Here is a 27,357-nt window from a genome sequence, read left to right as displayed (position 1 = left end):
TGGTCAATACATTTAGCTATCTATGGATTCAACGCTTAGATTGGCCTGGAAACTCGCCCGATTTAAGCCCTACTGAGCACTTATGGTACATAGTGAAGTATAAAGTTGCTACAAGTCAACAAATAAAAATCAATTGATAAAGATTTTAGAACTGGTATGGTCGCGTTACAAGGAAACCAATTGAGGTCCTAGCGAGTTCCATGCCTTCAAAAATGAAGGCAAATTTTGAGGCTAAAGAAGGCAGGAATCGTTACTAGAAGAGCCTATTGAGAATTTTGTTGTGAACATTGCTTTCTTTTAATTAATCATAAATGTACATTTTTGTTAATTTTTTTTTAAATTAATTGGTTATTCTTTATATAAAACTACTCCTTATAAAACTGGCTATTTCCTGTAAATACATTATGTGGCCAAACAAATAAAAATGGTCCTAATATTGTAACTTTATAAACAAATTTCTAAGTGATCTTATTTCAATTATGTTAGGTGGAACGCTTTTATTGTCTACAAGGGTATGTAAATTTATTCATAACCTATCTCCGGATATACGAAGGCCAAGTCACGCAGGTGCTACTTTTCTCATTTCGGCATTTCAATTACACTTTTTTTTTTAAACCTGTTAACCCATAAAACCATATTATGCATTAACTTTTGCTCTGAATAAAATCTTTGTAAGGACACAAGGAACAAAAAAATGTATTAGAAAGTCCTTTGTTATCATATAAATAAATATTATGACGGAAAAAATACCCCGTTCGACTGTGGTAAATATTTAATTAAAAAATCTTGAAATTACTTTTAGAAATAAATCATACCAATTTTCAAGACATCAATGCCGAACGGTCTAATATCAGTAACATATGAAAATTGCCCCAGAATTTGCTGAAATCCGCGTTTGAATCATTCATCGTAAAAACCAACTCCAGTTTTTTTATTTTTCGTGCTCTGCAATTATCTTGAAAAATTGTTGCAAAATCAACCATAACACTGTATACAAGAATAACAAAGAGTTATTTAAAAATCCTACTGTCAAAATTAAACTACATTTTAATGAATAATTTTTTTAGTTAAAATGCTTGCTATTGTCACGACGTCTGACTTGATGGAAATTCCCGTTCGTAAGTATACTATATGGGTGGTATTTGATATTTGAAACTTTTCACGATTAGATTTTGTATTAAACACTATGGTGGATTAAGGAATTTAATTATAGTTTTTCTTTGCAATTCCTTAATACATACATACATACACATGTGATATAAATAAGTATGTATGTACATATGTAATATGATGACCGAATAAACGGTTGTTTCTACCATAACCGTTCAGTGTTGTGAATCATTTGAGGAATTTAAGTAGCAGAAAGAAATCGATTTCTTTCTTTTACTCAGGCCACTTTGCTATCAAAGGTTTCGAATGTTTAACCAAAAACCAGTTTCAGCAGTTGCGTTTGAATTTACATACGAAAAACATCTGAATATAAAAATCCAAGTGCAAATAAAGATAGCTAACCGGCTCGGTGCCTCCAACTGATTTGTCACCGTGTGATTCATAAATTTACGCTTAAAAATGTTCAATATGACCATCGAATGCCTTTTTTGTAAAACACTAAGTATACTTATCAAAATTGCGGGTTACTTAAGTATATAGTATGTATGTATGTAGATGCGGCATATACACAAGTAAATAATATGTATGTATGTATACCCAAACATACCAACATACTTAAATAGGAGTCACTCTTGTGTTTTTTGCCGAACATTCGTCATATAAGTACATATGTATATGAAAACATTGCATGAACAATTCTCCGAAAAAAGCATACATGAACTAGTGCAAAGCAAATGGAGCTTAGGGCTTTATCTAAAACGAATACTTCAAGCAAAGATATCGTATCGTATCACTGAAATAGTAATTCTTTTAAAATAGTATGACAACGTCTTGTTTATTTATTCCTCTACAATAACAATATTAAGTAGCTGTCCAGCAAGCCACGGCTACGAACCTCCAATGCATTGAAAAAATTAACGCGGAAACCAACACATACACACCGTGCTATTCATGAGGCCTTTGTGTAGGTGAAAGATGAACGATCTCACTTACATAAGAATTTTGGTTAGAATTGTCAATTGGGCCTTAAGAAACTCTTGGAAACTTTAACAGAAATATCTGGTAGTGGTGTTGAATAATTAGCTGATGACTTAACCGATAGCTGTCTTGCAGGGTATGTTTTCAAATAACGGTTTATGTAATAAATAATTTCCACCACAACTAATCTTTTAATATATGTAACTTCTTTTCAGGAATAGAAGTCATATACATATGTATGAACATATATACACATTTGGTGCGATGATGTCAGAGTTTATGAACGTTGGTAAATTCGTGAAAGGATTTATTTATACATTCATGAACATTATCGGACAAAACATTTGCAACTGAAATATGATAATGAAAATACTGCCGATTACACCGCCCGTGATTGCCGGATACCAACTATTTTAATTTTATTTCAAATATTGGAAGTTTTCTAGGCTAAACTAAACCCCTTTATTAAAAATAAACTTTTTATTTGTTTAATGTAAACAAAACAAGTAAGAAAGGGTTACGGCGGGTGCAACCGAACACAACAACTTGCAAGAATCAAAGCCAGGGAAATGCTTTAAGGTGTAAACACACATATCATTATAAGAAAAAGATTATCCCTTCATTTCAGTTATACATATCACATATTGATCAACATTTTCGATCAAAATACATACATACTTATATGTATGTAGGTACCGAGGGTTTAAATATTCGGTACCTAGGGGCTTGTATAGTTTTTATTGGATTTAAAGAATTTTTGGTCATAAGGTGGCACTAAAGACATTATTCGTGCAAAGTTGTATCTCGTTATAATAATGGCTTCTTGATTTGTGTACTGTGAATCAAGTGGAATTTTAAATTGTGCTACTTGTATATGTGCAATTTGACATAAGAATGTAAGAAAAATGCAAGGTAACAAATTTTTGCGGTAGTTGTAGCTTAAGTGATTTAGGAGATACGTACATTAAACTTATTAGAGGACGTGGCCACTTTATCACAAAAATTTTGCCCACTAGTGCCCCTTGCTACTACGATCTCCTGTACCAAATTATAGTTTTATATCTTAATTTAGTCCATAGTTACGGCACTTTATAGGTTTTCGGTTGATGGCGATTTCTGGGCGTGGCTGTGGTCTGATTACGGCCATCTACGAACTCGATTTTTTCATAGTAAGGAACTCACATACCAAGTTTCATCGAGATATCTCAATTTTTACTCAAGTCACAGCTTGCACGGACGGACGCATGGACAGACAGACAGTCAACCAGATTTCAACTTTTCTTGTCATGCTCATCATTTATATACACATATGTATGTATGTATATAAACCAATATCTATCTCTCTTAGTTTTAGGTGATAGGTACAACCGTTAGGTGAACAAAATTATAATATTTACTCTGCAGCAACTGGTTCCAAGAGTATTAAAAACGATAAAACATCTAAATTCAATTAGACAAAACAATTGCAAAGCAAAGAAAACGGTACATTATTTTTATTGAAAATAAGAAGAAAGTCTTAGTATTTTGTGGCAAACCCATTACATTCAATAAGTGATTTGCATCGCCGCGATATTGAAGCTATAAGATTATCCACTATCGTTTGGGGTATATTTCTCAATGAAAAACAGATAAGCATTTGCCACATTTCAGCGATCAACAATCTTTTTTGTGTGATTTACCATAAATTTTCTATGGGGTTAAGGTCTGGGGATTGTGCGGGCCACTCCATTACATTTTCCATTCATCATGTGGGCGCATTACGAGTTCCTCTCTATAGACTTACCGATGAATGGTGCCATTTATACGAGGAAGTGACCCCAAACCAGAAGCAGAAAGCATTCCCAGACTATAACATCCAAAAATTATGCTCAGTAATTTCAATCAATATAAACTCAATTCAATTATGTACATCAAGTAATGAAGGAATAAGTGCGGGTGCAACCGAGAATTTTATACCCTTGCAACTTGCAGCAATCAAAGCCAGGGAAATTCCTTAGGGTATAAAATGTCAACAAGAGAATCGGAATCCAAAAAATACTATATAGAATATATAAAGTAGGGGATTTCATATCTGATGAACGACAGATAAGGACTGGTGTACCACAGGACAGCATTATAGGTCCAAGTCTAACATCATATATACAGCAGATCTTCCAACAGCTAATAATGAATTGACTTCAACTTTTGCGGATGACATACATAGCTTTAGTGAGCCACATTATAGCATCAAGAATATTAGTGGAGCACTTAAGTTTTGTCGAAGCATGGCTAGCCAACTATAATTAATTTTTTAATAAAGTTGATTTTATTTAATAATGCAAAGTAGAAATTTTATTCGAAATGGCCATCTTTTGCTTTCACAAAAACCCTCAAATGATTCGGCCATTGATCAATAGCAGCACGCACAATTTTTGTTGGCATTGATAACGCTACTCGAACTAAAGATTGAAGATGACCTAGTTGCCCGACATTAGGCTTTTATGTGGATATCGTCGTAAATAAGTTTATATATTGATCTGGTCGATATTACTATTTTCCTTGGCATAATTTTCATCAAATGTAGATGGTTCGCCAATTAAGAAAAAGAAGTAGATGATTCGGAAACGCGATTGCTATTACAAAAATATTGAAAAGTAACAGAGTAATAAGCTGTCTTCGGTTGTCAAAAAAAAGTTCCCCAACTGCTGACATGATTCCGGCCGTATGAGTAGCTGATACAAAAAAATTCAAAAAGGTTATTAAAGTTGAATGTATTTCCTATACAATGACCCACGATTATTTGAAATTATCAAAAATTAACAAAATGGCGTAGTTCCGAAAAAAAACGTCGTTTTTTTAGATAAAAATTGTCGTTTTTTTCATGCCAAATTGACAATTTTCAACCAATCAAAAAAATCGTAGGTCATTGTATAGTAAATATATTCAAGAATACTCAATTTCAATTTGAAGTCGATTGGTCAATTTCTCGTTGAGTTATGATCTCAGCAATTTTGAAAAATGTCGTTTCGAGAAATAAGCGATTAAAGTTGAAATCAACTATCCGCTTTAACCCTACGAGCGATCGCTCTTTAGAACGCTGCCATTCAAAAGGATGATATTTTTCAATATGAACTATCGAAAAAGCAAAAACAAAAAATATTTTTTTAAATATTTGTAGAAATTATATAGCCCCTTAAGTTTTTTGAGAAGATCATAATTTTCCCCGTAAGCTTTTTCCACACTTACATACGTATGTAAAGCAATTACTGCACTACGATTTCCTTTAGCTCCTCACTACATTATTAATAAAAGAAAGGAAATACTGAGCTGACCCCTGTCGACCTTTGACCTTTGCTCTCTAATATTTATTGATATTTTTTCATCAAATTATTTGGAATGGTTTACCTTGCAGCATAGATCTATAGGCGGTGTCGGTTATTGCAAAAACATGGGGAGGCACTTCATGCCTTTTTATACCCTTATACCGTTCCATTATCTTCTCGGTATAGATTGGCAATTTTTTGTAAGGGTTCACAACAACACAGAATAGGCCCGAGTAAGTCTGTAAAAGAAAATATATGATAAAAATTAATAATATTCAAGATAAAGGAAACGAATAAGAATAAGGAAAAAAGGAAGAAACATGATTAACTTAAGTTAAGTAAAAAACGAATAAATTTATGCATATGTACGATAGATAAATGTTACAGTAAGTGTTTTAAAAGGAAACCTTATCACAATTTCTTATATTATATATTTATTTATTTTAAACTCTTGCTCACAAACACATATATACATATGAACGGGATATTATTTCTTCAGTTAAGCAAAAAAAAAAACTTTTGTGCGTTTTTAAGTAAACATTCGTATACCAACAACGCATGGAGTTAAAACAATCTAATATTGTTAAGTTACATACATATGTACTGCCTTACTCTCATACCGGAAAAATTATGCGAAGATTTTAAGGTTTTGGAATTGCCGTCTACAAAATAACGTATTTTACTCGATGAAAAGTTCGTTTTCATTTTAAAAGTAATTCGGATGGACTACACAGAAAAAATAATGTCGCCAAATACCTAGATATCAGTGCAGTCTACCAATAGATGTTAATAATAGGGTGCACGTCTACACCAAAGTTTTTTTCTCAAAATAAAGCCAGTGATTCAATACGTGATCAAGTTAGGAAATATAAAACAATTTATCAAAGCGTTAGACGTGGAAAAATATTGTCTCAATTACATTTGTAGAATTTTCGAAGCTTGGGAAAAGTTCACTATTTGCTAGTCCTAAAAAAACGGCGATTCAAGAAAGATACAGAAGTTTTCAAGGTTATGAATGTTCTGGAAATTGAAGCTTGGAAGGTTTGTGTTGAGCAAAACTTATAAAACCATTGATAAAACTGTGGCATATCCAAAATCAATCTTATATCAAAAAAAAACCACTGGAGACCAGTGAAATTGATGAAAAGTATTAAAATGGAAATTCTGAAACACAGTTAATTACAAATAAACAATTGAGAACTTTTTAAAAGCTTGTTCTGTAAAACGAATAAATAAACCTCCATTAAAAATTTCAAAGTATTTCCAAGATAACCACATCATAATAGCTGGATTGCACCACAACAGCATTATTATGCAACTACTTTAATTTAATTACTTAAAAGATTTCAGCCTAAAGGCGATTGTTTTAATTATTTGAATAAATTAAATTATACTTTACGAAATGTTTTGGTAAGTAAATATTTTATTATTTAAGAAAATATTAGACCTATGGAGTTAAAACAAATAACCCATAAAACTATTTAAATAAGTAGGAATTACTTTGTCAACTTATTTTCGCTTTATCAATTTTTTTTTTAATCTTTGCAAATCTTACTTGTGATTTTTATTAATTTATTATAATAATAAGGAATTAGAAGAATTGCTTTTACTTTATCCATTTGTGATACTTTCGGATCGGCTAAATAAACGCTGATTGTTGTTAATGTGCATCATTAAGATTTCAGATTAATAATTTCCCAATACAGATTATTCTAAAAATTAGTTAAACTATTACTACCACATACATTATACAAAAATTCGGATACGGCTACAACGTCATTTACCATATTATTTTCATGTTATACACTAATTAAAAAAATGTAGATATTTAACCTACTTATTTCGGCAACAATCATTGCTTTCCTAAAGGGGCTGACTTTGTAAACAGTATGACACCATAATATTTATACATGTAACAATTTATTTTGAAAAAAAATGTATGTATAAATATTCTATAACTATAATATAATATATACAAGTATACTAAATTTATTTCCTTTTTTGTTATATGCCACATATGGGAGTGCATGTGCATCTATGTACATATGTATCAATATTGGCCTACATTACTTACTTCTACTAAAATCAGACATACCTAAATGATATATTAAATATTTAAGCTGAATTCAATATACTTTTGGTTTTCATTATTACATCTCTTTAACATAAATAGGAATTTACAAATTTGAATCGAATAAACTAAATTACATTTATAAAAGTTGTGTGTGCCGTGGACATCACTTAACTGAGAAATTTCAAAACGACTTAAAATAATGTGGTGGTAAATGATTTGTTGAAAATTATTTATTCAAAACAATACATGTTAAAAGTCGGCAATGTTTAATTGAATGTACATATATACTATATGGCATGTACATACGTATTTATGTACCAGTTATGCACATTTCTTGCATTTTCAAATGAAATGTAACGCGACAGCAATTTTATATTGAATGGATGAGATAGTGTACGTGCATTGACTTAAAATGCAATGAATCAAGAAAACACATTGAAGGCAAAAGGTGGTCGGCCAAAGCTCAGCAATTATAGCCGGAGATAGCGACGAAATTAACGACTCAACAAATCAGCAACTCGCTTACTTGACAATTAAACACGGCACCTCGATCTGATTTCATTTGCTAATTCACCGCTTTTGGTATGAAACACAACAATGCCGAAATGCAAAGTTTTCAATCAAGTAGCAAAACAATTCGTCTTATAAGAACATTTATGTATTTATTACAGTGAAAATAGGCCAAACTAATTGGAACATTATTTAAAATAATATGGGAAAAAGCTCAAAATAACACAACATACAATATCTTCTAAATCAAAATGAAAAGGGTATTAGTAAGGTAAACGAGTTTGAATGTTTATGGACAAATTTATTTTCCAACCAAGTCAGAAATATTATATGAAAATTTAATAAACCAAAACAGAGAGAGTATATCATCGTAATGTTAGCAAAGTTTATTAATTGAATTTTTAAACCAAAACAGATGCGAGCAATTAATAACAGACGAACACGTCGATGTTGAATCATAGCAACCGCACATTTCGCACGAGACGTTAATTATTCATCTTTTATTATATTTATTATATACTTACCGCCTAGATACATTTATCGAATTATTAATACTAAATATATGTATGTATATGAGTAAATTCGTGTACTTATGCTAATTTTACGTATACGTAGTGTGCCTAATTATTTAACAAAGCTATTCAATCTTGAAAAAATTTACCTTTCTTTCATTGATTGCGAAAAAGTTATTATTTAAAAGTACATATGAGTATTTGTGTCTATATAGCCGACTACAGCCTTTTCCTTTTAAACTAGACCTACTACCGTTAAAGATTTGTTCGTCAATAATAGCACGATGGTTTTGATTGTTACGTACTAACATTATATGTCATCCCAATAAGCATACAAAAAACATCTTACTATTAGATATATACACATATGGTCAAAATAATAAGTACATTCCTTTAGGCTGCATTCATGATTGAATTTTGAATGTTTGGTGAAGTACACGAATGCAACTACGGGTTAATTTGATATTGTAGTACCCTTTATAGTGAAAAGAAAATGCTGAATCCCCCCTTTTGTAGTGAGCGTGGCAATTGAGTGTTGATGCTCGTGTTTCTAAGTGGTCAACATAATAAGTACATTGCTAATTATTTTAAGATTTTCAGCAAATCGAACGATTTATTTTAATGGTTTGCTCTTTCGGTTGTATAGCTCAATGTTTAAAACGCATTAAAAACTAAAAAATTGTATATATGGGTAGAAAAAAGCCTGAGTGCGGAGGAAAAGGAAATCGTCTTAAACCTCAGAAAAGAGGGCCAAAGTCTTAGGAATATCGCAAAAACATTAGGCCGTTCATTGTATTTCGTGCAGAATGGCCTAAGTTTTAAAAAGAATGTTGAAACTCGCGGTTCAAAAAAGACATCAACAACAACGGACAACCGTATCGTCACTCTTGGTAAAAAGCACCCATTTATATCTTCAAAAATAATATCAGCCGATATTGATAGCATAATATCTTCCCGAATGGCCCGACGAAGGCTACATCGAGCTAATTTACCTGGCAGGATAGCCAGAAAAATACCATAATTGCAAAAAAAAAAATGAGAAAAGTGGCGAAATATCTTGTGGAGTGACGAAATAAAAATTAATTTGTTTGGAAATGATGTTCGACGGAATGATCGTCATCCGAAAGGTAAGAATTGCATTCACAGTCTACAAAAAAGACCGTTAAGCACCGTGGCGGCAACATAATGGTCTAGGGCTGCTTTTCGTGGTTCGTGTTTCAGCCACCATGAATAGGTTCTAATAAAAAGATATTTTGAAAAACACGATGCTGCCATATGCTGAGGAAAGTATGCCACTAATGTGGAAATTTCAGCAGGATAATGATCCTATGCATACTTCGAGGTTGATAAAAGATTGTTTCCAGGATAATAATGTGAATTCTCTTAAATGGCTATATCAATCTCCCAACTTGAATCCAATTGAAAACCTTTGGAGGGAGCTAAAGTAACGGATTGGGAAGCAATCGTTCCAAAATAAGGATCAGTTATGGAATTTTGTTGAAAAAACCTGGTATGAGATTCCAATTGATACGTGCCACAAACTTATCTCCAGTATGCCGAAACGAATCTCAATTGAAAATAATGGCGGATATACTAGATACTGATAAAAGAAGTAAATAAAAATCAAATAGGAAACAGAAAACTCAAACTGATACATTTTTTCACCTACCTTACCTGATGTACTTATTATTTTGTCCAGCCATTTTCTTAGTATTTTTATTATTTGCTAGAAATTTAAGCACCTATTTCAACTATTATTACAAATATCTTTATTTTTGTTATTTAAGCCATATATGAGATGGAATATGATAATATTATCGCTTTAAACATGAATAAAAGAGAATTTGTTAGTCATTGAATGTTACACGGGCGTATGTACTTATTATTTTGACCATGTGTGTATATACATATTACTTTATTAAAACGCTATATAAATATTTTTTATATGGAACCTCAAAAAACTTAAGGGTCGCCTCAAAAAATTGATTTTTTATTGTTGCATTATCGGATAGTTTACATTGTAATAAACATTCTCTCCAATTTTGAAATCAAAATTTAAATTATATGAATTCGACTTTGGTTTATTATTATTATTTATTTAATATCTTTTTACTACTACAAGCAAATGAATTAAAGTTTCAGTAAAATAATATAATAAAAATATACAAGTTGCATTTCAAAGTAAACAGGACTTTTTGAATCTAGCGCCCTCATATGTCGACTGGTGCGTTAGAATCTGCTATCTTTATCAATTGTCCAGTGAGAATTTCACGACATTTCATCGATTGGAAGTGAAGTTATTGCGTTTGAAGTGTCAGTATGTTTGTGTTATCGGTGCGAAAATGAGCTTCGAACAAAGAGCCAACATTAAATTTTGTTTTAAAATTTGGTAAAACTTTTACCGAAACGTTTCAATTGATGAAACAAGTTTATGACGATGATTGCTTATCCCCTAACAGAGTGCACGAGTGCTTTCAATGTTTTCAAAGTGGTCGTGAGGACATAAATGACGAACAACATGTGGGCCAATCAAAATCCGTGATCATCGGAAATTCCATCGAAACTGTGCGTGAATTCATCAAAAATCAGCCGAAATCATTATTGAAATTCATGGAAATGGAACTGAATATCTCTCACATCGATTTATCGCATTTGAGCTTACGAAAGGTGTGTGCACGGTTTGTTTCGCACAACTTGACTGACGACCAAAAATTGCTCAGAATCCGTCTCATCGATCGACGCTTGTGACCGATTATTTGACCAAAAATCACATTTTAACCATTAACCACTCCCCGTATTCACCTGATATGGCACCGTGCGACTTATTCCTTTTCGGAAAAATACATTTGCCCATGAAAGGAAAGCGTTAGGCAGACATAGAGGTCATTCAAAAGGCTTGCACCGGCATACTGGCGGCCATACCGGCCAACGAGCTAAAACACTCGTTCGACAAGCTTTTGGACCGTGCAAAAAGCTATTTTGACTATTTTGAATAAAATAAATTAATTTTGCCGAAAAAAATATTTGTTCTGTTTTTTTAAGTCCAGTTTACTTTGGAACACTCCTTGTACATAGATAAAGGAATACTTTATCAAAAGCTAAAGAAATGTTTTTAAATAAAAAAGTTAATATGGTTGCAAATGTTTTGACCACCACTGTACATACACACTATATATTAGTATTAGATATTGTTCATAATCGTTGATATTTATTCAAGATATTCAATGCTAACGAATTCGCTAGAAAGGCTTGTATGTAATATAATGTAATGAATCGACATCAATAAAAAATCCAATTTCTATTTTTTTAGGGTACGTTGCTTTGCATTTTAGGTAACGATACATTTGTGTGTATAATGTTCAAATGGACATACTCGCCCTCGCTCGCAAATTGGTTTTTGTGCCAATTATAAAGAATGTGACACAAAATTTGTGTGAAATATTTAATACATACAAATTATTCCAATTATTCTTTATAGATTCAATAATAAGAAGAATTTTTTTAGAGGAAAACTGACGTCACTTAGACGTAACAGATGGGTTTAAGACTTTCTGTTTCAAAACTCTTAAATTGTAATTAGTTAAAACTAGAAATCTAGAAATTTAAAAAAAAAAAAGTTTATTTCACAATTCGATAGTTTAGATATTCAAAAATATATCCTTACAGAATTTTTCACAAATTGAAACGTTTCCAAAGTTATTGCCGTTTGTCAAGATAGCGACATTCGTACTAATCAAGAATCAGCGCGATATTCGAGCCTCTAGACTGGAATACTTCCTTAATACAGTCACAAACCACTACAGTGTTCAGCGATCCAGAGGATTTTCGGTATTTTTTAAGTTATGGTATATAATGTATGAATATAGAATTTATATCTGATATACTATCACACACCTTTTCGCTTTACTTATTACTTCATTTCATTATTTGCCATTTCTAAATTTATAGTTCTACACCGGTGGCACACCAATTAGCACAACCTTACATATTCGAATACTATTGCTTCAAAATGTAAGATAACGATATTTTAGGAAATTTTTTTTTGCATATTATTACGTTCTTATATAGCCGTTATAAATCACGCATCAGTGAATATTTTCGAGTGGGTTTCAATGATTTTATTTCATAAAAGCTTTTAATTCAAGCCCTCATTTTAATTAGCACACCCTGACATCAGAAAATTTTTTAATAAATCGTTTGCGTCTAAGGTTTTGATTTTTTGCGAGAATAGCTGTAAGTAAAATTTTTAATAGACAGCAGTGCGAAATATTTAAAAGGGGAACATGTTCCTGGACGGGAAAAATATTAGTAAAATTGCCTTAGAAGTTCCCGGGAAAAAATTCAAAACTCTCTCAGAGTTTCTCAGATATTCTCGTGAGAATAAAACATTTGCAAATAAAAAGAGATCTAAGCACAAAAAGAGAAGATTCCTTCCTTGTTCGGCAGGCGCTTAAAGATCCTTTTGCAACTTATTCACAAATACGAGCTTCAATGCACGAGGAATATGGCGAAAACATCGCCAGTAGGACTATTAGACAGCGACTTTTGGAAAAAACGATGAACGAGAAGGATGTGTTTGGGAATGCACACAATAAACGAAATGCGCGATTGGAATTTGTCAGGTTACATAGGGTTCATCCTCTTTCTTTTTGGAATTCTGTAGTTTGGAACCACGATTCTAAATTTAATTTACACGGATTTGATGGGAGAACTTATGTGCGACGCTTCCCAAATAAAAAATTGGGCCCAAAGTATACAAGGAAGACAGTTAAGTTCGACGGGAAAGTGTTATGGTGTGGGGTTGCTTTACGAAGCATGGTGTTGATCCCATAATGTAAAGCATCTCGTACAGTTTTTCGAAGACTTTCCGTTATCTGTATACTCCTCCGCTGTTTTCCAACAGGACAATGCACCCTACCATAAGTCGAGGTCTGTGATTCAGTGGCTTCAAAATCAGGCAATTCCTTTGCTGAATTGGCCTGCCTTATGCTTCTATTATGTTTTTTTTATGAATTGTTTCCCTTGTACATTATTGAATAAATGTTGGTGTATACCTATGCTTCAAATCCTCGATATTTTTAGTTTTTTCTTTAATTTTGTGTTAATTTTAGTGCACATGGGAGGGTGTGCTAATTAGTGTGCCACCCCTGTATATTCGCGCGGTTTACCAAAGGATGGCGTAAATTGATAAATAATAATTGTTCGAATATTTCTATCATAAGTTGGAAAGCTTCATGTTCTTATGCGTATTTTTCAGTACACATATGTAAATATATATGTCATTTAATTGAAGCGGAAACAACAATAATTTTTTTCACTCCAATATGTCGAACTTTGTGCCTGAAAAAGTGTTTTTGCGTTGAGTTATTTTTCATTACTTTGATACGAAGAAACACCCAGCCGAAAATCACCGTATTTTGGTGGAAGTTTATAGTGACCGATCTAGCTGAGCGTACGTGCCAAATGTAATTTGTACCATATAAAAGTGTTGATTTTGGATAGAAGGACGAAGAACATAATTTAAAGACGAGGAACTGGAAGCATTACTTGATGAAGATAGTTGCCAAACACAACGAGAATTCGCAGAATCCGCAAGAAGCAAGAAAATGCGCTATTACTTCCGCGAATACTTAATCAATTAACCAATAATACGCAATCATACTTACATAAATTAAACCAGAATAATATCTGTCCTTGATGTTGTGTAAAACAGAAGCTTCGTTCAGACATGTCAGTTCCGCCATATCTTCGACTTTGTCGAACTTCGGCGGATTCATCTTTTGTATATCATCACGCAAAACCATAATACGTTTTCCAGTTTCGGCGAGCTCCACTTCAACTTCGTCACCATGTTCGCGTTTAATGCTAGCAGCTACGAATCCCTGTAAAAAATTAAACATTCATTTCTTCAAAACGTCTTATAAAATTGTAAATTCAAGTTTATATGAATTTATTTAGTTTAAAAATATTTATGTATACAAACATTTAATAGTTGAAAATAGTAAAAAATATGGCTTTTTCAACTCATTATATATATAAATTCATATTTCCTAATCTGATTTCAAACTAATGCCTAGTAGTCAATACAAATGGCATTGTGCTGATGTCGTTCGATTCCACACAATTTGTCCAATTGGCTTATCCACACTCTCACACAGATTCGTCCACAGATATAAGGTATCGGTTATTTCAAATGTCAGTAGTGTCTACATCCAACCAATTTAAAATAATTTAATGGCTAAGTTATTATAATTTTTTATTTTGCACTTTTTTATTATATTTAGACATAAGTTTTTACAATTGTTTAAAAAAATTGTTGTTGGATTACATACAAAAATGTGTTTACGCAATTACAATTTTCAACGCTATGTTTTCGCTTCGTTATAATTTGTAACTTTGTGAGACTACATTTATGAAAACCCTAATTGAATTCTTAATATTTTTAATTTGATTGAGCAAGTTTTACGTTCCGAGTGTTTGTATACCTGTCTTATAAACGTTTGTCATTAGATTTTTAGTGTTCAAAACTGTAAACCGTTTGCCCTTTATAACTTCAAAACTACTGCACCAATCCCTTCAAAATAATATTTTTGACACGTCCATATGCCGTCAATGCCGAATTTTTATTATTTATCCGAGAACATATACCATTGGTTTTAATAAAGAGATTGTGTTCATCATAACAAATATCCAAAACAATTCTGATTTGGACGACTTAATATTTCAAATATTATAATTTTATTTACGCGATGGATAATGTAGTTTGCAACTTATCTACTGATTTGTCAATTAAAGTGCTAACTTGTTGAAAAAATTTAAAATCATAAACCATTGGATACAAATATTTTTACTTTTATAATTTTTTTTATATAGGAATAAATTTATTAATGACATGTTTCCTTAGAAGTAAAAGTTATTTGGTTGCTGCTTTATTTGCTGTTTTTAGTCAAATTGTACTAATAATTGTGATTTAATTCCTGTGCTAGTAAAAGTTTACTTGTATTTAATGCTTAATTTCATTAACACTACTAAAGAAAACTTTATATAAGGACAACAGGTTCATATTATGTACGTCTGCTCACCTAATGTGTTTTGTTAGTATTATTTTATTTTGTGCTACATTTTTCACTATTTAAGGAAGGATCTACCATAACCTCTCGGCCACATAATTAACAACGCTTGATATTTTGATAAAAAAAAAGAGTTTATTCTTTACTGAAATGCTAATATTTTGTAAAAGAGATTATTTTGGCTGGGATTAAGAATAGCATCTCCCGATTTCGTGGTTAAAATATGTATGTACAGATAGAGAAGGTTATCCAGGTTAAGAATATTTATATATGGGTTATAGGTTAGCGCTGACTTATGATTTTTGAAATATTTTCATTTAAGGATCAAAAATTAAACTATATAAAGTGCGCGTACCTTTGATTCATAATGAATTTTACACATACATATACATATTTTTAACTTTTATATCCACTAACACTTCACTAACTCGGTTCTACACATTTGTTTTGTAATAAATAGTGCAAAACTAACTGCATTTCCCTATTTGAAATTCGTTGAAATCCCTTTATTCATACAATAAGAAAATGGTTGCTAGGAAGCAAAAAATAAGTGCTACCATATTTAGTAAACGAATAAAAGAAATATTATACTGTATATAAAAACTTATTTATTTCCTGCGGGGGTATTATTTGTTTTCTTTGCTTAAGAAACTTTCTGAATAATTTTAAGAAATATTCATGTTAGGGCAAAAATATTTATTTGGTGCAAGCCGGTGTTAAGTAGTGTAGGGTAGATGAATGCATAAAAAAGAAAAACATGATAACAACATAGGTAGTAACTAAAAATTTTATTTTCGCACCCTTAATAATTACATAGAATAGGAACATCAAATGTAAATAGTTTAAATAGAACAATGTATGTATCTAGAAACAATACAAAAAAAAAAAAAAAAAATTTGTAGTATAAATATTATATGCACGAGGCTTACAAAATAAAAAAAAGAATAATATTAATTTGCATGTTCGCTTTATGCAGTTTTTAACATTATTAATTCTTTCTTTAGATTTAAATAAAAATATTAAAGGGAATAGAAAAATTGATCATCCGAATAGATTAGATTAGATCATCCGAATATAGACAGCAATGAAGACATTTTCACATTATATTTTTAATATTTTATTGTCGTTGTCAAAAAATTTCGATTTAGAAACAATCTCCGAATTAAATGAATGTTTCTCGATTTTTCCCACAGCATATTAGTTTTAAAATGGCAGATATCCAAAACTAAAAGATTTGAAATGAAGACATTTCTTCTTATCAACTTTTAAGGTTGCTGGTATATCTTCTGATCTGTAGAATTCTAACAGTTTGTATCACCCTCTCTAATTTAGCGTATACGGTCAGCGCTAGAACAGTGTTACGATTTGTAATCAATAATACTCGTACATACTTATTTGCAAACCATTGAGAAAAACCAGTTTTTATTCACCACACACCCACGAAATTTATCCAAATCGGTTAATAGTAAATTTGTTTATGCATAGTGGTGTAATTAAAGACAACTTTTTATACTACTATTATTATTATTACAATTTTCTTAACTACAGTCAACCACGTGATCGAGACCAACGTCTCTTTTCATGCAGGCTTATTCAAGTCATCGAACTGCTCAAAATACCAAGTATGTATGCATATTGTTATAACCATCTGAAATACTGAAGAATCAAAATCATACTTAAACAAATATATTTAAGAACGTAGGTAAATTTACATCATAATACGTGTACATATTTAGACATACACACATGGTCCAAATAATAAGTACATACACCCGTATGGCATTCATTAACTAATCAATTCACTTTCATTCAGGTTTGGAGAGAATGTTATATTTATTATTATTATTTTTATTAATTCAATTAATTTTCTTTTCACTCTAAAAAGTATTAAATGTACTTATTATTTTGGCCATGTACCTAGAATGTTTGAAATATATCACCGCGACCTTACCAAACATAACATAAAATTTTTATGTCAATCGGTAATTCTCAAAGCATTTGCATCTTACAAAAGACAATCGCCAATAGCATTTTACACATTTGCGTATAGAACGGTCTAAAAAAATACCTGGGTATATTTGTACAGTTGTCCACAAAATAATAGGAGTGCCAATATGAAAAATATGTTTGGCTGCATAACTTTTTTAAATCACATGCAAATGACGCGAAACAATAACGATACAAATAACGGGATACTAGCATTAAAATACAAAACAAATTTTTATTATGATTATTGCTATTCTACTTAACATAAAATATGTATATTCACAAAATTAAAAAAGTAAGTATAGCTCCACAATCTAGCAGCAATTTAAATTAGTTATTATTTTATTTAATCATTGGGATTTTCTCCAGTGGGTAGAGGAAATCATTGTACAGAGGAAAAGCGGAAAACAATAAAAAAATTGAGATGACTAGGAAAAACGTATAAAGAGATCCAAGAAATCGTAAAATGCTCTCTTCAAATGATAGCAAATTCCTTAAATTACACAATACAACAGCTAATCGGGGGGGTGAGAAATTCCAAGTTAGGGTGATGGTACTAGGTCAGTATAGTAAAACCCTCAAAGTGTTTGGCGTTCGTATCTGTCAGTTTTTTTGTTGTTTTTTCGCTTAGTTGCAACATTTTGGCAAAAACGTAGTTTAACATAAAAAAAACTACGTTTTTCACATTGTGGTGTTGGTACAATTCACTTAATTGAAGGCATCATGGACCAAAGGGCTTATGTCAAAATATTAGATGAGGTAATGTTGACACATGCCTCATGGAATATGCCATTGATATGGGTATATCAACAGGATAATGACCCTAAACATACTAGCAAGTGCCCAAAAAATGGTTTAGGTCCAACGGAGTTGAGGTTATGTGGTAACCTGCTCAGTCTCCTGACCTCAACTCCATTAAAAACTTGTGAACAGATAACAAGAAGAAAGTAGCTGAAGAGAAATCAACCAATTCGAAAGATTTATGGCAAGTGGGGAAAGAGGCTTGGAAAGGAATACCAACAAAACGTTGCCAGGATATCATAGACCCCATGCCTCGGAGATGTGATGCTGTGTTAAAAAATCGAGGTTATTCAACGAAATATTAATTATTTTAATATTCTGTGAAACTTTGGAAGCATTATATATTAAAATTATAGAACGGTCTCGTATTACATAAAATACTGTAATTTTTTGTGGAACTAGTTTTTTGGTTTACTTGATATAAACTGCTATATAAAATTTTGTTTATGTTTAAATTGAAATAGATGAAATCTGGAAATATTAATAGATCTTTAGCAAATTACATTGTGCAGAAATTTTGAAAAAAAAAAACATTTTATTTAAAATTAACAATTCGTTTTCCTCATGTGGTCATTCCTATTTTTTTGTGGACAACTGTATATATCTATGTTGCTACATAAATGAGATACCGCAACTATGATATTTCAACATAGCCAACGCCTTTTAACAATGTTTTTTTCGGCCGCCTTACTACTATAAGCCGTGAATACGACCCTATTTTTTCTAGCTTTTCTTTAAAGATTATGTTTTTTTTATTTAGTTATAAATTTCTATTTAAAATATGTAGCAATTACGAATTAAAAATAAATAAATATAAATTGATATCTTATTTTGAGTTTTTCTTTTACCAAGAACAAGGAATTGTTAATTTTGCAAGATAAGGCAAATTTCTCATTGGGAAAAATTTTACTTAAAGTTTTTGCAGTAATATTTTTTTGTACACAAAATTATACATACATATGTACATAGTAATTATTTAATTTGGTTATATCTTCGACTCGCGCCATTTTTTATAAATTAGCGTTGTTCAACAAACGAAAAGACCTAATAAATTAAAGTAGACTAAACTGAAGATGTGAAGAATTTAATCAGAATAATTTTCGTGTATTGTTTCGAACTGTTCTGTTAGCGATTCAAACATTTCACTAACGGCATTGTTTTGTTTGCATTAAATTTATATGTCAATCATACATACCTGGTTCTCATGTGGGACCCAAACAAGACGTTTCTGTGTCCATTCAGCTTGAGTTGCTGGATCATTAAATTGGTTCCGTTCGACGGAAAGATATTTCAATTCGGGATCGTTACGATCGACTTCTTCGGCCATTTTTATTATACTTTTATGAAATGTTATTTCGGCACTTTTAGACAATATCGATTAAGCACTTAAAAGGTTATAAACAGATTAACCTGAAACAACACAGTTTTTAATAACACGCACAAATATGAAGAAATTATTATCTGATTAGGGAAAACTTTAATATAGCATCTCCCGAATTCGCACATAAAATGGGTATATGCGGATAGAGGATGTTCTCCGGATTAAGAATTACATATATATGTAGCCAGAGGAGACATAGTTTTCGAGATTTTCGAGTCCAAAACTCACAAACTAAAGAACACAATTTCTCAATTTATTATGAATTCCACTTCTATTGTTTTATATACAAAAACACACCACTAAATAGTTTTTGAAATTTATTTATTTATAAACAATGGACAAATAGCTTTGAATCGTTATTAAAGATTTATAATTTTACGTAACATAACAGTTACATGCAAACAATTAGTAGTACCGTACCCATATTTTTCAAACGGACAAAATTTAATCAAATGGAAAAGATAGAACTGAAAATAGAGGATACAAATAGTTATAAGACATCCTTGACTTCAGTAGCCGATAAGGGAAAAAATAACTCTGTCAAACCTCTTTCTGCAATGTGGCCTGCAGCCGCATTTAAAATAAATAATCCTGGTCTATCCAACACCGGGGTTTTCTTACTTCTTTCAAGTCAAACTGCTTTCTCCGACCGCGCTAAAAGATTTTACATAAGCCAACAAACTATTACGGATTTTGAATTTTTCTCTTTTTGTTTACTTTTGTCCATTTGCAAAATATGAGTATGGTAACACTTATTATATGTATGTTTGTAAATAAGTCAAATTTGAGAATACTTTAATTACGATTTATACTATATGTGCATTATTTATTAATAAATATATAAATGTGAAAATTCTATTTATTGCATATATGTATGTGTTAGTGAATAAAATATTAATTAATATAATTGTAAATTTCTTTAATTCGTAGAAAGATTACATATCTAAGTTGTGAATTTTTGGACTTTCTGGATAAATTTTAGAATAGCATCCCCCGAATCCGGGGTTAAAATGGGTATGTACGAATAGAAGAGGTCCTCCAGATCAAGAAAATATGTATACAGTTTGTTTGTTTTGAGTCGTTATCCTGTTGTACATAGAAGTGGCTGCTATTAACAGCCGATTTAAGCACCCTTAGAATTTAAATTATTTTGTTAAAATGTTCAGATACATGTGTTTATCCATTTTTTTGGTTAACTTTTTTGTCCACGAAGACTTCACTAATATGTTTCTAACCATTTATTTTATATTATATAGTGCAAAAATAACTTTTATTCAATATTTAACTTTTGTTCAATTATTTTTGTTCACACAATAACAAAAGGGTTGCATTCTAACTAATAATCAGTGTTATCTTACGTTCATATTTCACAAACGAACCAAAAGAAATAAAGAATAATACCCCAATGACAGGAAATAAATAACACTTTAGTTTTTCGCATAGAATTCCTTTCTGCGCTTCAAAAAAATAACCCTGGTCGGACCAACACCGAGAAATAAGATAATAAAAATTCTGAAAGATTTTCCATTCCTCATTGCACTATAATGAATTTTGTAATGACGTCATAATCACTCTATTGTCTTATTTTTATTCCATTACAAAATATGGTAACACGAATTTTTTGTTTCTTTACAACCATTTTCTTATTGTATAAATAAATTGATTTCAACTAAAGTTTAATATGGAATTACAGTTATTTTTACACTTTTTAATTTAAAATAAATAGTTGGAAACGATTAAGTGAAATGTTAGTGGTTATAAAAGTTAAAAATATAAGAGTAAGCGTTTTAAATAGTTGAATTTTTGAACTTTAAATGTCAGTCTCTCAAAAACCATAAGTCAGCGACAACTATATACATATACATATGTATTTTCTTGATCTGGAGGACCTCCTCTATCTGTACATACCTATTTTAACCCCGAAATTGGGGGATGCTATTTTAAATCTCAGCCTATTTTCTTAATCTGGAGTACAACCTTCTATCGCCCATATCAATTTTATGTCGGAATACGGGGATGCTATAGTAAAACTCAGCCGTTCTGAGGATTGTTTATTTAAGCGAAATCACATAAATCTCAGCCTATTTTCTTAATCTGGAGTACAACCTTCTATCGCCCATATCAATTTTATCTCGGAATACGGGGATGCTATAGTAAAACTCAGCCGTTCTGAGGATTGTTTATTTAAGCGAAAGAATTTAGTCAAATTAAACAAAACACATCACATAATTACAAGATTGTGAAAATATTCTTCATTCACCTCCTTTTTATATAAAATCTATCTGAAAGTGAAAATTGCTTGCTATTATTATATGTAGAGTTTGGTCAGACAGCTGGCATTTTTTTATTTTTGAATAACTAGAAATGCATTTAAGACGTACTTAATGCAAAAATTTTTAATCACGACTGTAATCTGAGCATATGAGGCAAATGTAGTACATATATACTGATGTTTGTGTAATACCGTTGGTTGCACACAAGGTTTGCACTTCACAATTTATTCGAATTCTTTATTACATTTACATTCGCTTTTTTAAATTAAGTACCGCACGTTTGTACATACGAATGAACGTTTAACCGCTGTAATAATCGTATATTAACTGTTTGTGTTGAGTTTCTTAAAATGTTGATAAAAAAAGAGAATTCCGATAGATTTAAATTCCACGACACTTTAATCCTTTCTTTGGAGATTTTTAAAATATTTAACTCCACTCCTTAATTCAACACATACTTTCCCACTTTGTTCCACTTTCGTTAAACGACTTCTCAATTACTCTACTCTCAAACGACTACGACCGGCTTCTTTCTTCCAATCGAATATCTACCAGTAGAGCAGTGTTGCATCTTAGTCACCCTTTTTATTTAATTATTCGCGCAATACTATGAACAAATGCCAACACACATTCTCAAAACTCAACACCTTATCTCAAATATTAATGTAAATGTTATATTTTATCAAATTGCTAATGTACACAAAAACTAAACATATTTTAATATTTAAAGTTTGAAGTTACTAATTATTACAAGCTTGTAACTGTCTACTTTGTTCAATTACTTTTACTCATCTACGCATTCCAATCAAGTTTCTCTTTGTCATCACTACGACTTGTTCATAGCTCACTTGCATCACTATTTAAATTTTCCCAATACCTACTTAAAACACTATCACTCAACACTCCACAAATACTAAATATAAAGATTTATATGTTTGGAATTTTTTGTACACAATTTATCACTTAAACCAAAACCTTTTTTCCAATACGGCAGAAAACACGTAGAAACGAACACCTTTACGGGCGGATTTCGTTAAGTTTTATGTTTGTGCGATGGCTGACTAATTCGCTAGGGTTGCATTTCACGCCACTTACATTTTTGAGCAAATATAACGCAACACAATATAACCCAAATTTTTGGAAAATCACAGACAGATAACTCGCTTATGTCATGCAAATGCACTTCTTTAGTGTATAAAGAATTATTGTGGCAATTTTTAGTATATTAGTGTATATATCTTTATAATATATGAGTATTTTCATAGATACTGTTGTACTATAAAACAATTCGATTCGTTTTTAAGGTCTTCTCCTGCTATTTTTCAGTTTTACACACTGTTAGATCATTCATGCACAGGAAATTCGGTTTGTATTGTCAATTGAAAAAAATAAACTTGAACAGAGATCTCTAATGCTGCTGTTACGGGGCATTTCGACAGGATAAAATTTATGTTATACCAACTGTATTGCCGTGCCTATTGCCTGTGGAGACTCCATATTGCTTATTGCTTTCAGTATATGGAATACTAATTAGTATGCCATATATTGAAAGCAATAAGTTGTCACTTCAGCGGTTTGACAGCGCAGTTTTCATTTCTATGAAAATTACGAAGAGGCAACATATTCCATTTGCACATATGCCGACGGCATTTTCATTTCGTTAATATGAAATTTAGTAGAGCGAGTATTAAAACGGTTGTGTTATATTATAAAAATAAAGTACATTTTCAAAATAACATTTTTTCAAAAAATTAATATTTAGTTTATTATTGTTAATTTACATAAAAATTATGCAAATTATGTTGGGAGTGAGCGAAGTCTTAAATTTAATAAACTTATACAAGCATAAATCAAAATATCATTGCTCATTTTAAATTTATTATTTTAATTGGTATATAAAATATATGGGGCAATTATTATATCGTAATCCAAAAATATGACTCCTTATTTTTCCCAGAAATACATTTGTGAAAAAAGGGATCTTTATAAATATATAAACTTTTCAAGAGCTCAAACCATGCGTCCTGTCGAGATGCCCCGTTAGGTAGTTAAACGGTGACTTAACCGATAATTGGATAACAGGTGAGGTGAGTTCCCCGGTTGAAAATTTACAAATATTCGAAGTCATTGTTTGATCAGGGAGCATAACACAATTAAAAAATAAGAAAACAATTGATAATCTCTGGCTTATTGTTCTGGCTGACCAGGGAACATCAAACAATGAGAAGGTGCAAATTGAACTTTGCATGATGCTCGTTTGGACGGCTAACAGAGCTGAAAAACTTCAAGCGGGGAGTTCACCATATTCTCTGCAATTCAGCAGTAAAAGACGAACAATAATTTTACTATTGATATAAAACTATTTTTGCACTATATAATAGAAGTATTCTCTTGCTCTTGCAAAACCCTTGCACGGTGTACGAATTGCAGATTAATGCAACGAAAAATATTTACAAGGGCTGTAAAATATGTCAGACCAAAATCCATGTTTATTTTCGTGCGATGACACGTAAAAAAATAATTGCAACCCTGTGCTAGCTGTCATTTTACTTAAATACATATTTTGACGTTAAATTGTTGAGGAATGTAAATTTTAAATAGATTTTATAATTTCTATTTAAATTATAAATATTTGTTACAGTTTTTTTTGTTAAGAATGGATGCAGAAGGTGCGCCAATTGACAATAGCCATGCACAATAGTCATTTACAATAAATTGACCTAATCAGCCGTTCATATATCACTAGATTCTGCAATTGGTGCTCTAGTGCCCTTGTATATTTCGGTATAGGATTTTTGCAATCTGCAATCTTGCAAGAGCAAGAGAATCCCCCTAATGTTTATATAAAATTGCAATATATAATTGTAAAAATAATTTAAAATCGAAAAATACATACTTCAAACAGTGGTAATTTTCAACTTTAAACGCAATATGTCGAAAATTAAGTTTTCCGCGGCTGTAACTATATATATTCTTGATCTGGAGAACCTCCTCTATCCGACCATAACCATTCTATTTCCGAAATCTTAAGATGGTCTACTAAAGTTTTCCCTTATTTTTATTTGAAATAGAATAATCTTATTTAGTCTACGGAAATGCCTATTCCTGCAACGTTTTCTTTGAAAAAACAATTAGGCAAACGATAATTATCGCATAGAGATATTAATAAAAACAATGTGTGAATACGATATTAGTCAGAATAAATTTATGTTGGTAATGCCACAGGGAGACGTTGTAATTTATTGTGCATAGTAAATGCAAGTGGTTTCCCCGGTATGTGGGCATATATTGAAAAAATTCCGTTTTGACGCGTTTAACATAATTAATGCATTGATTGTAACATATTGTTATTGTTTAGTTTTCACCGGCAGCAAAAATACTATGTTTTTAAGGATTGTTATTTGTAGACATAAAATTACAATAGTGTACTTCAAATTGGAAAGATAAGCGGGGTGGGATTGGACTTCTAAAGCAAACGGGAACGCCTACTGAAAACTTGCGGCGACAAAACCTTAAAAACAAATCGAATATTCTTATCTTCATAGTCCAAAGTTACTTATTAAAAACACATATTTTGTACAAATAAACACACTAATATGCTAATAGTCAACATTTGAAGAAAAAATTGGTTAAAGTACGCAACAAAATGTCTGCCAAAATAAATGACACGCCCACACCGCAAGAGATGACGTCAGCTGCAACATCGCTGTTGTTACCAACTGCTATAGGTGGGAGTGATGGTAATGTAGATATAATTATAATTTTACCGCAAATTAAATCCTATTTTCATTGATTCCAGGATTAAGTTGCGAGATAAAGCATGAACCTCCCGAAGATATCGATGATCGCCCAGCAAGTATTTTAAATTTTCAAAACGTTAGCAATACAAATCCCAATGAACGTACAGATAGTCCTAAAATTCGTCTTACACCAACAATTAAGCTGATGCCCATACCAAATCCGGTAGATCCCAAACGAAGGTTTGCTTGTCCGTATGAGAATTGCACGAAAAGTTATGGAAAGAGTTCTCATCTACGTTCACATTTAACCTGGCATACTGGCATCAAACCTTTTGTTTGTTCACAACAAAACTGTGGTAAAGGATTTACTAGATCCGATGAGCTTAATCGTCACGTGAGAACGCATACGGGAGAAAAACCGTTTGAATGTATACAGGTTGGAAATTTATAATTTAAACTTTAACATCTTATATTTGCTTAGCGTTTTCACAGTGCACAAAGAAATTCTCTCGTAGTGACCATCTCACAAAACACCTTGCTACTCATGCTAAACAGATGCAAAATTGTTCTAAAAAAGTACGAGTACATGAAGAGGGAAATCGTTCCAAAAAGGGATGTTATTTAAATGAGTCATCTGATTCGAAAAATAGCTTTGATGATTCAGATTTCCCTAACGAAACGGAAGAATATAGCAACGGGATGCATTTTATGGCAGCTCTAATTGAAAACTGTAGTCAGTCTAAAGATGTAACGTCTGAAGCTGAAGTTAAACAAGTGTCTGAAAAACTTACGTCTGATTGCTTACTGGATCACAAACCTATAAAAATAAAACTAGAACGACCGGAAAATAGCGAAGAGTACCATATAGTGCCACCCGAAACAGCTGATCAAAAAAAACAAAATTCCTCAGTTTTGGTCTCGGAAGATCAAATGTCTTCTGAATTCGTGACACATACAATGAAAAAGCAAAATTCTGATACGATGGAACAACGTTTAACAGTGCTATCTGGGCAGGGTGCATTTATGGGGTGGCCCCAACTAGGAAAAGATACTTCGGAAGATTTAATTGATCCCCACCGTCCATGTCGGTGCAATCTTTGTAAAAAGTCATTTAAACGACAGGATGATCTCAATCGCCACCTTCGTACGCACACTGGAGAGAAACCTTTTATATGCACGGAATGTGAGCGACGGTTCATGCGTAGTGATCATTTAAAAAAACATGTTAAAACTCATACTAAATGTCGGTAGTTATATTAAGCAAATAGTAAACGTATGTTATATGGATAAATAAATATAAATGCATAATACTAAATGAGTTATACAATCTAAAATATTTGGATGGTTATTATGTAATCGACGAGTTTCTTTCGCAATGTGAGTAATAAGTCAAAATATTAACTATTATAATTTGGCAGAAAATGGAAACATATTTATTGAGATTTCCAAAATTTTACATCTTGCCATAAATATATCGCGTACAGAAATCCTTACAAAAGACTTCCCTTAGTCTGGAAATCGTCAATCAATCATTAGAAAAAAATATATTATTGCTTTGCTTTATTAATGCTTTATTTCCAGGATAAACGGTGCAATCTTAAGTTGTGTGTATAAAATAAA

General features: G+C 31.5%; 2 protein-coding genes across 11 annotated transcripts in view; one reads left to right on the top strand and one right to left on the bottom strand.

Moving 5' to 3' along the window:
* Window positions 1–23,052, bottom strand: part of LOC120770998 (myosin heavy chain, non-muscle) — a 37,932-nt gene extending 14,880 nt beyond the window's left edge. For 3 of the 9 annotated variants that reach the window (XM_040098754.1, XM_040098746.1, XM_040098753.1), the window contains exons 1-4: window positions 21,985–22,555; window positions 19,539–19,753; window positions 14,153–14,368; window positions 5,473–5,629 (exon numbers count right to left, since the gene is read on the bottom strand). In XM_040098754.1, coding sequence (XP_039954688.1) covers window positions 5,473–5,629; window positions 14,153–14,368; window positions 19,539–19,670 — 505 coding nt within the window. In that variant the 5' untranslated portion in view covers window positions 19,671–19,753; window positions 21,985–22,555. The other 6 variants (XM_040098748.1, XM_040098751.1, XM_040098749.1 and 3 more) reach the window with 6 other exon arrangements.
* A 2,189-nt stretch (window positions 23,053–25,241) lies between these two features.
* LOC120771835 (zinc finger protein 775) lies at window positions 25,242–27,071 on the top strand. Of its 2 annotated transcripts, none has more exons than XM_040100077.1 (3): window positions 25,242–25,725; window positions 25,797–26,173; window positions 26,230–27,071. In XM_040100077.1, exons 1-3 carry the CDS (start codon window positions 25,644–25,646, stop codon window positions 26,986–26,988), a joined length of 1,218 nt encoding a protein of 405 aa, XP_039956011.1. In that variant the 5' UTR covers window positions 25,242–25,643; the 3' UTR covers window positions 26,989–27,071. The 2 variants fall into 2 exon arrangements, with proteins under 2 accessions (XP_039956011.1, XP_039956010.1); XM_040100076.1 differs by having other exon boundaries at window positions 25,242–25,737.
* Window positions 27,072–27,357: the final 286 nt, after the last annotated feature.

The sequence above is a fragment of the Bactrocera tryoni genome, chromosome 3 (genome assembly GCF_016617805.1).
Source record: "Bactrocera tryoni isolate S06 chromosome 3, CSIRO_BtryS06_freeze2, whole genome shotgun sequence".
In the NCBI taxonomy this organism is placed as follows: Eukaryota; Metazoa; Arthropoda; class Insecta; order Diptera; family Tephritidae; genus Bactrocera; species Bactrocera tryoni.
Note: the sequence above shows the minus strand (reverse complement) of the source record. Positions and strands in the feature narration are given on the sequence as shown.

What these genes read in the sequence shown, in the direction of transcription:
- LOC120771835 (XM_040100076.1), top strand. Translation starts at nt 25,644, where the DNA reads ATGTCTGCCAAAATAAATGACACGCCCACACCGCAAGAGATGACGTCA. An exon ending in TGCTATAGGTGGGAGTGATG is followed by an intron (nt 25,738 to 25,796) that starts GTAATGTAGATA and finishes CATTGATTCCAG; the next exon opens with GATTAAGTTGCGAGATAAAG. An exon ending in AACCGTTTGAATGTATACAG is followed by an intron (nt 26,174 to 26,229) that starts GTTGGAAATTTA and finishes GCGTTTTCACAG; the next exon opens with TGCACAAAGAAATTCTCTCG.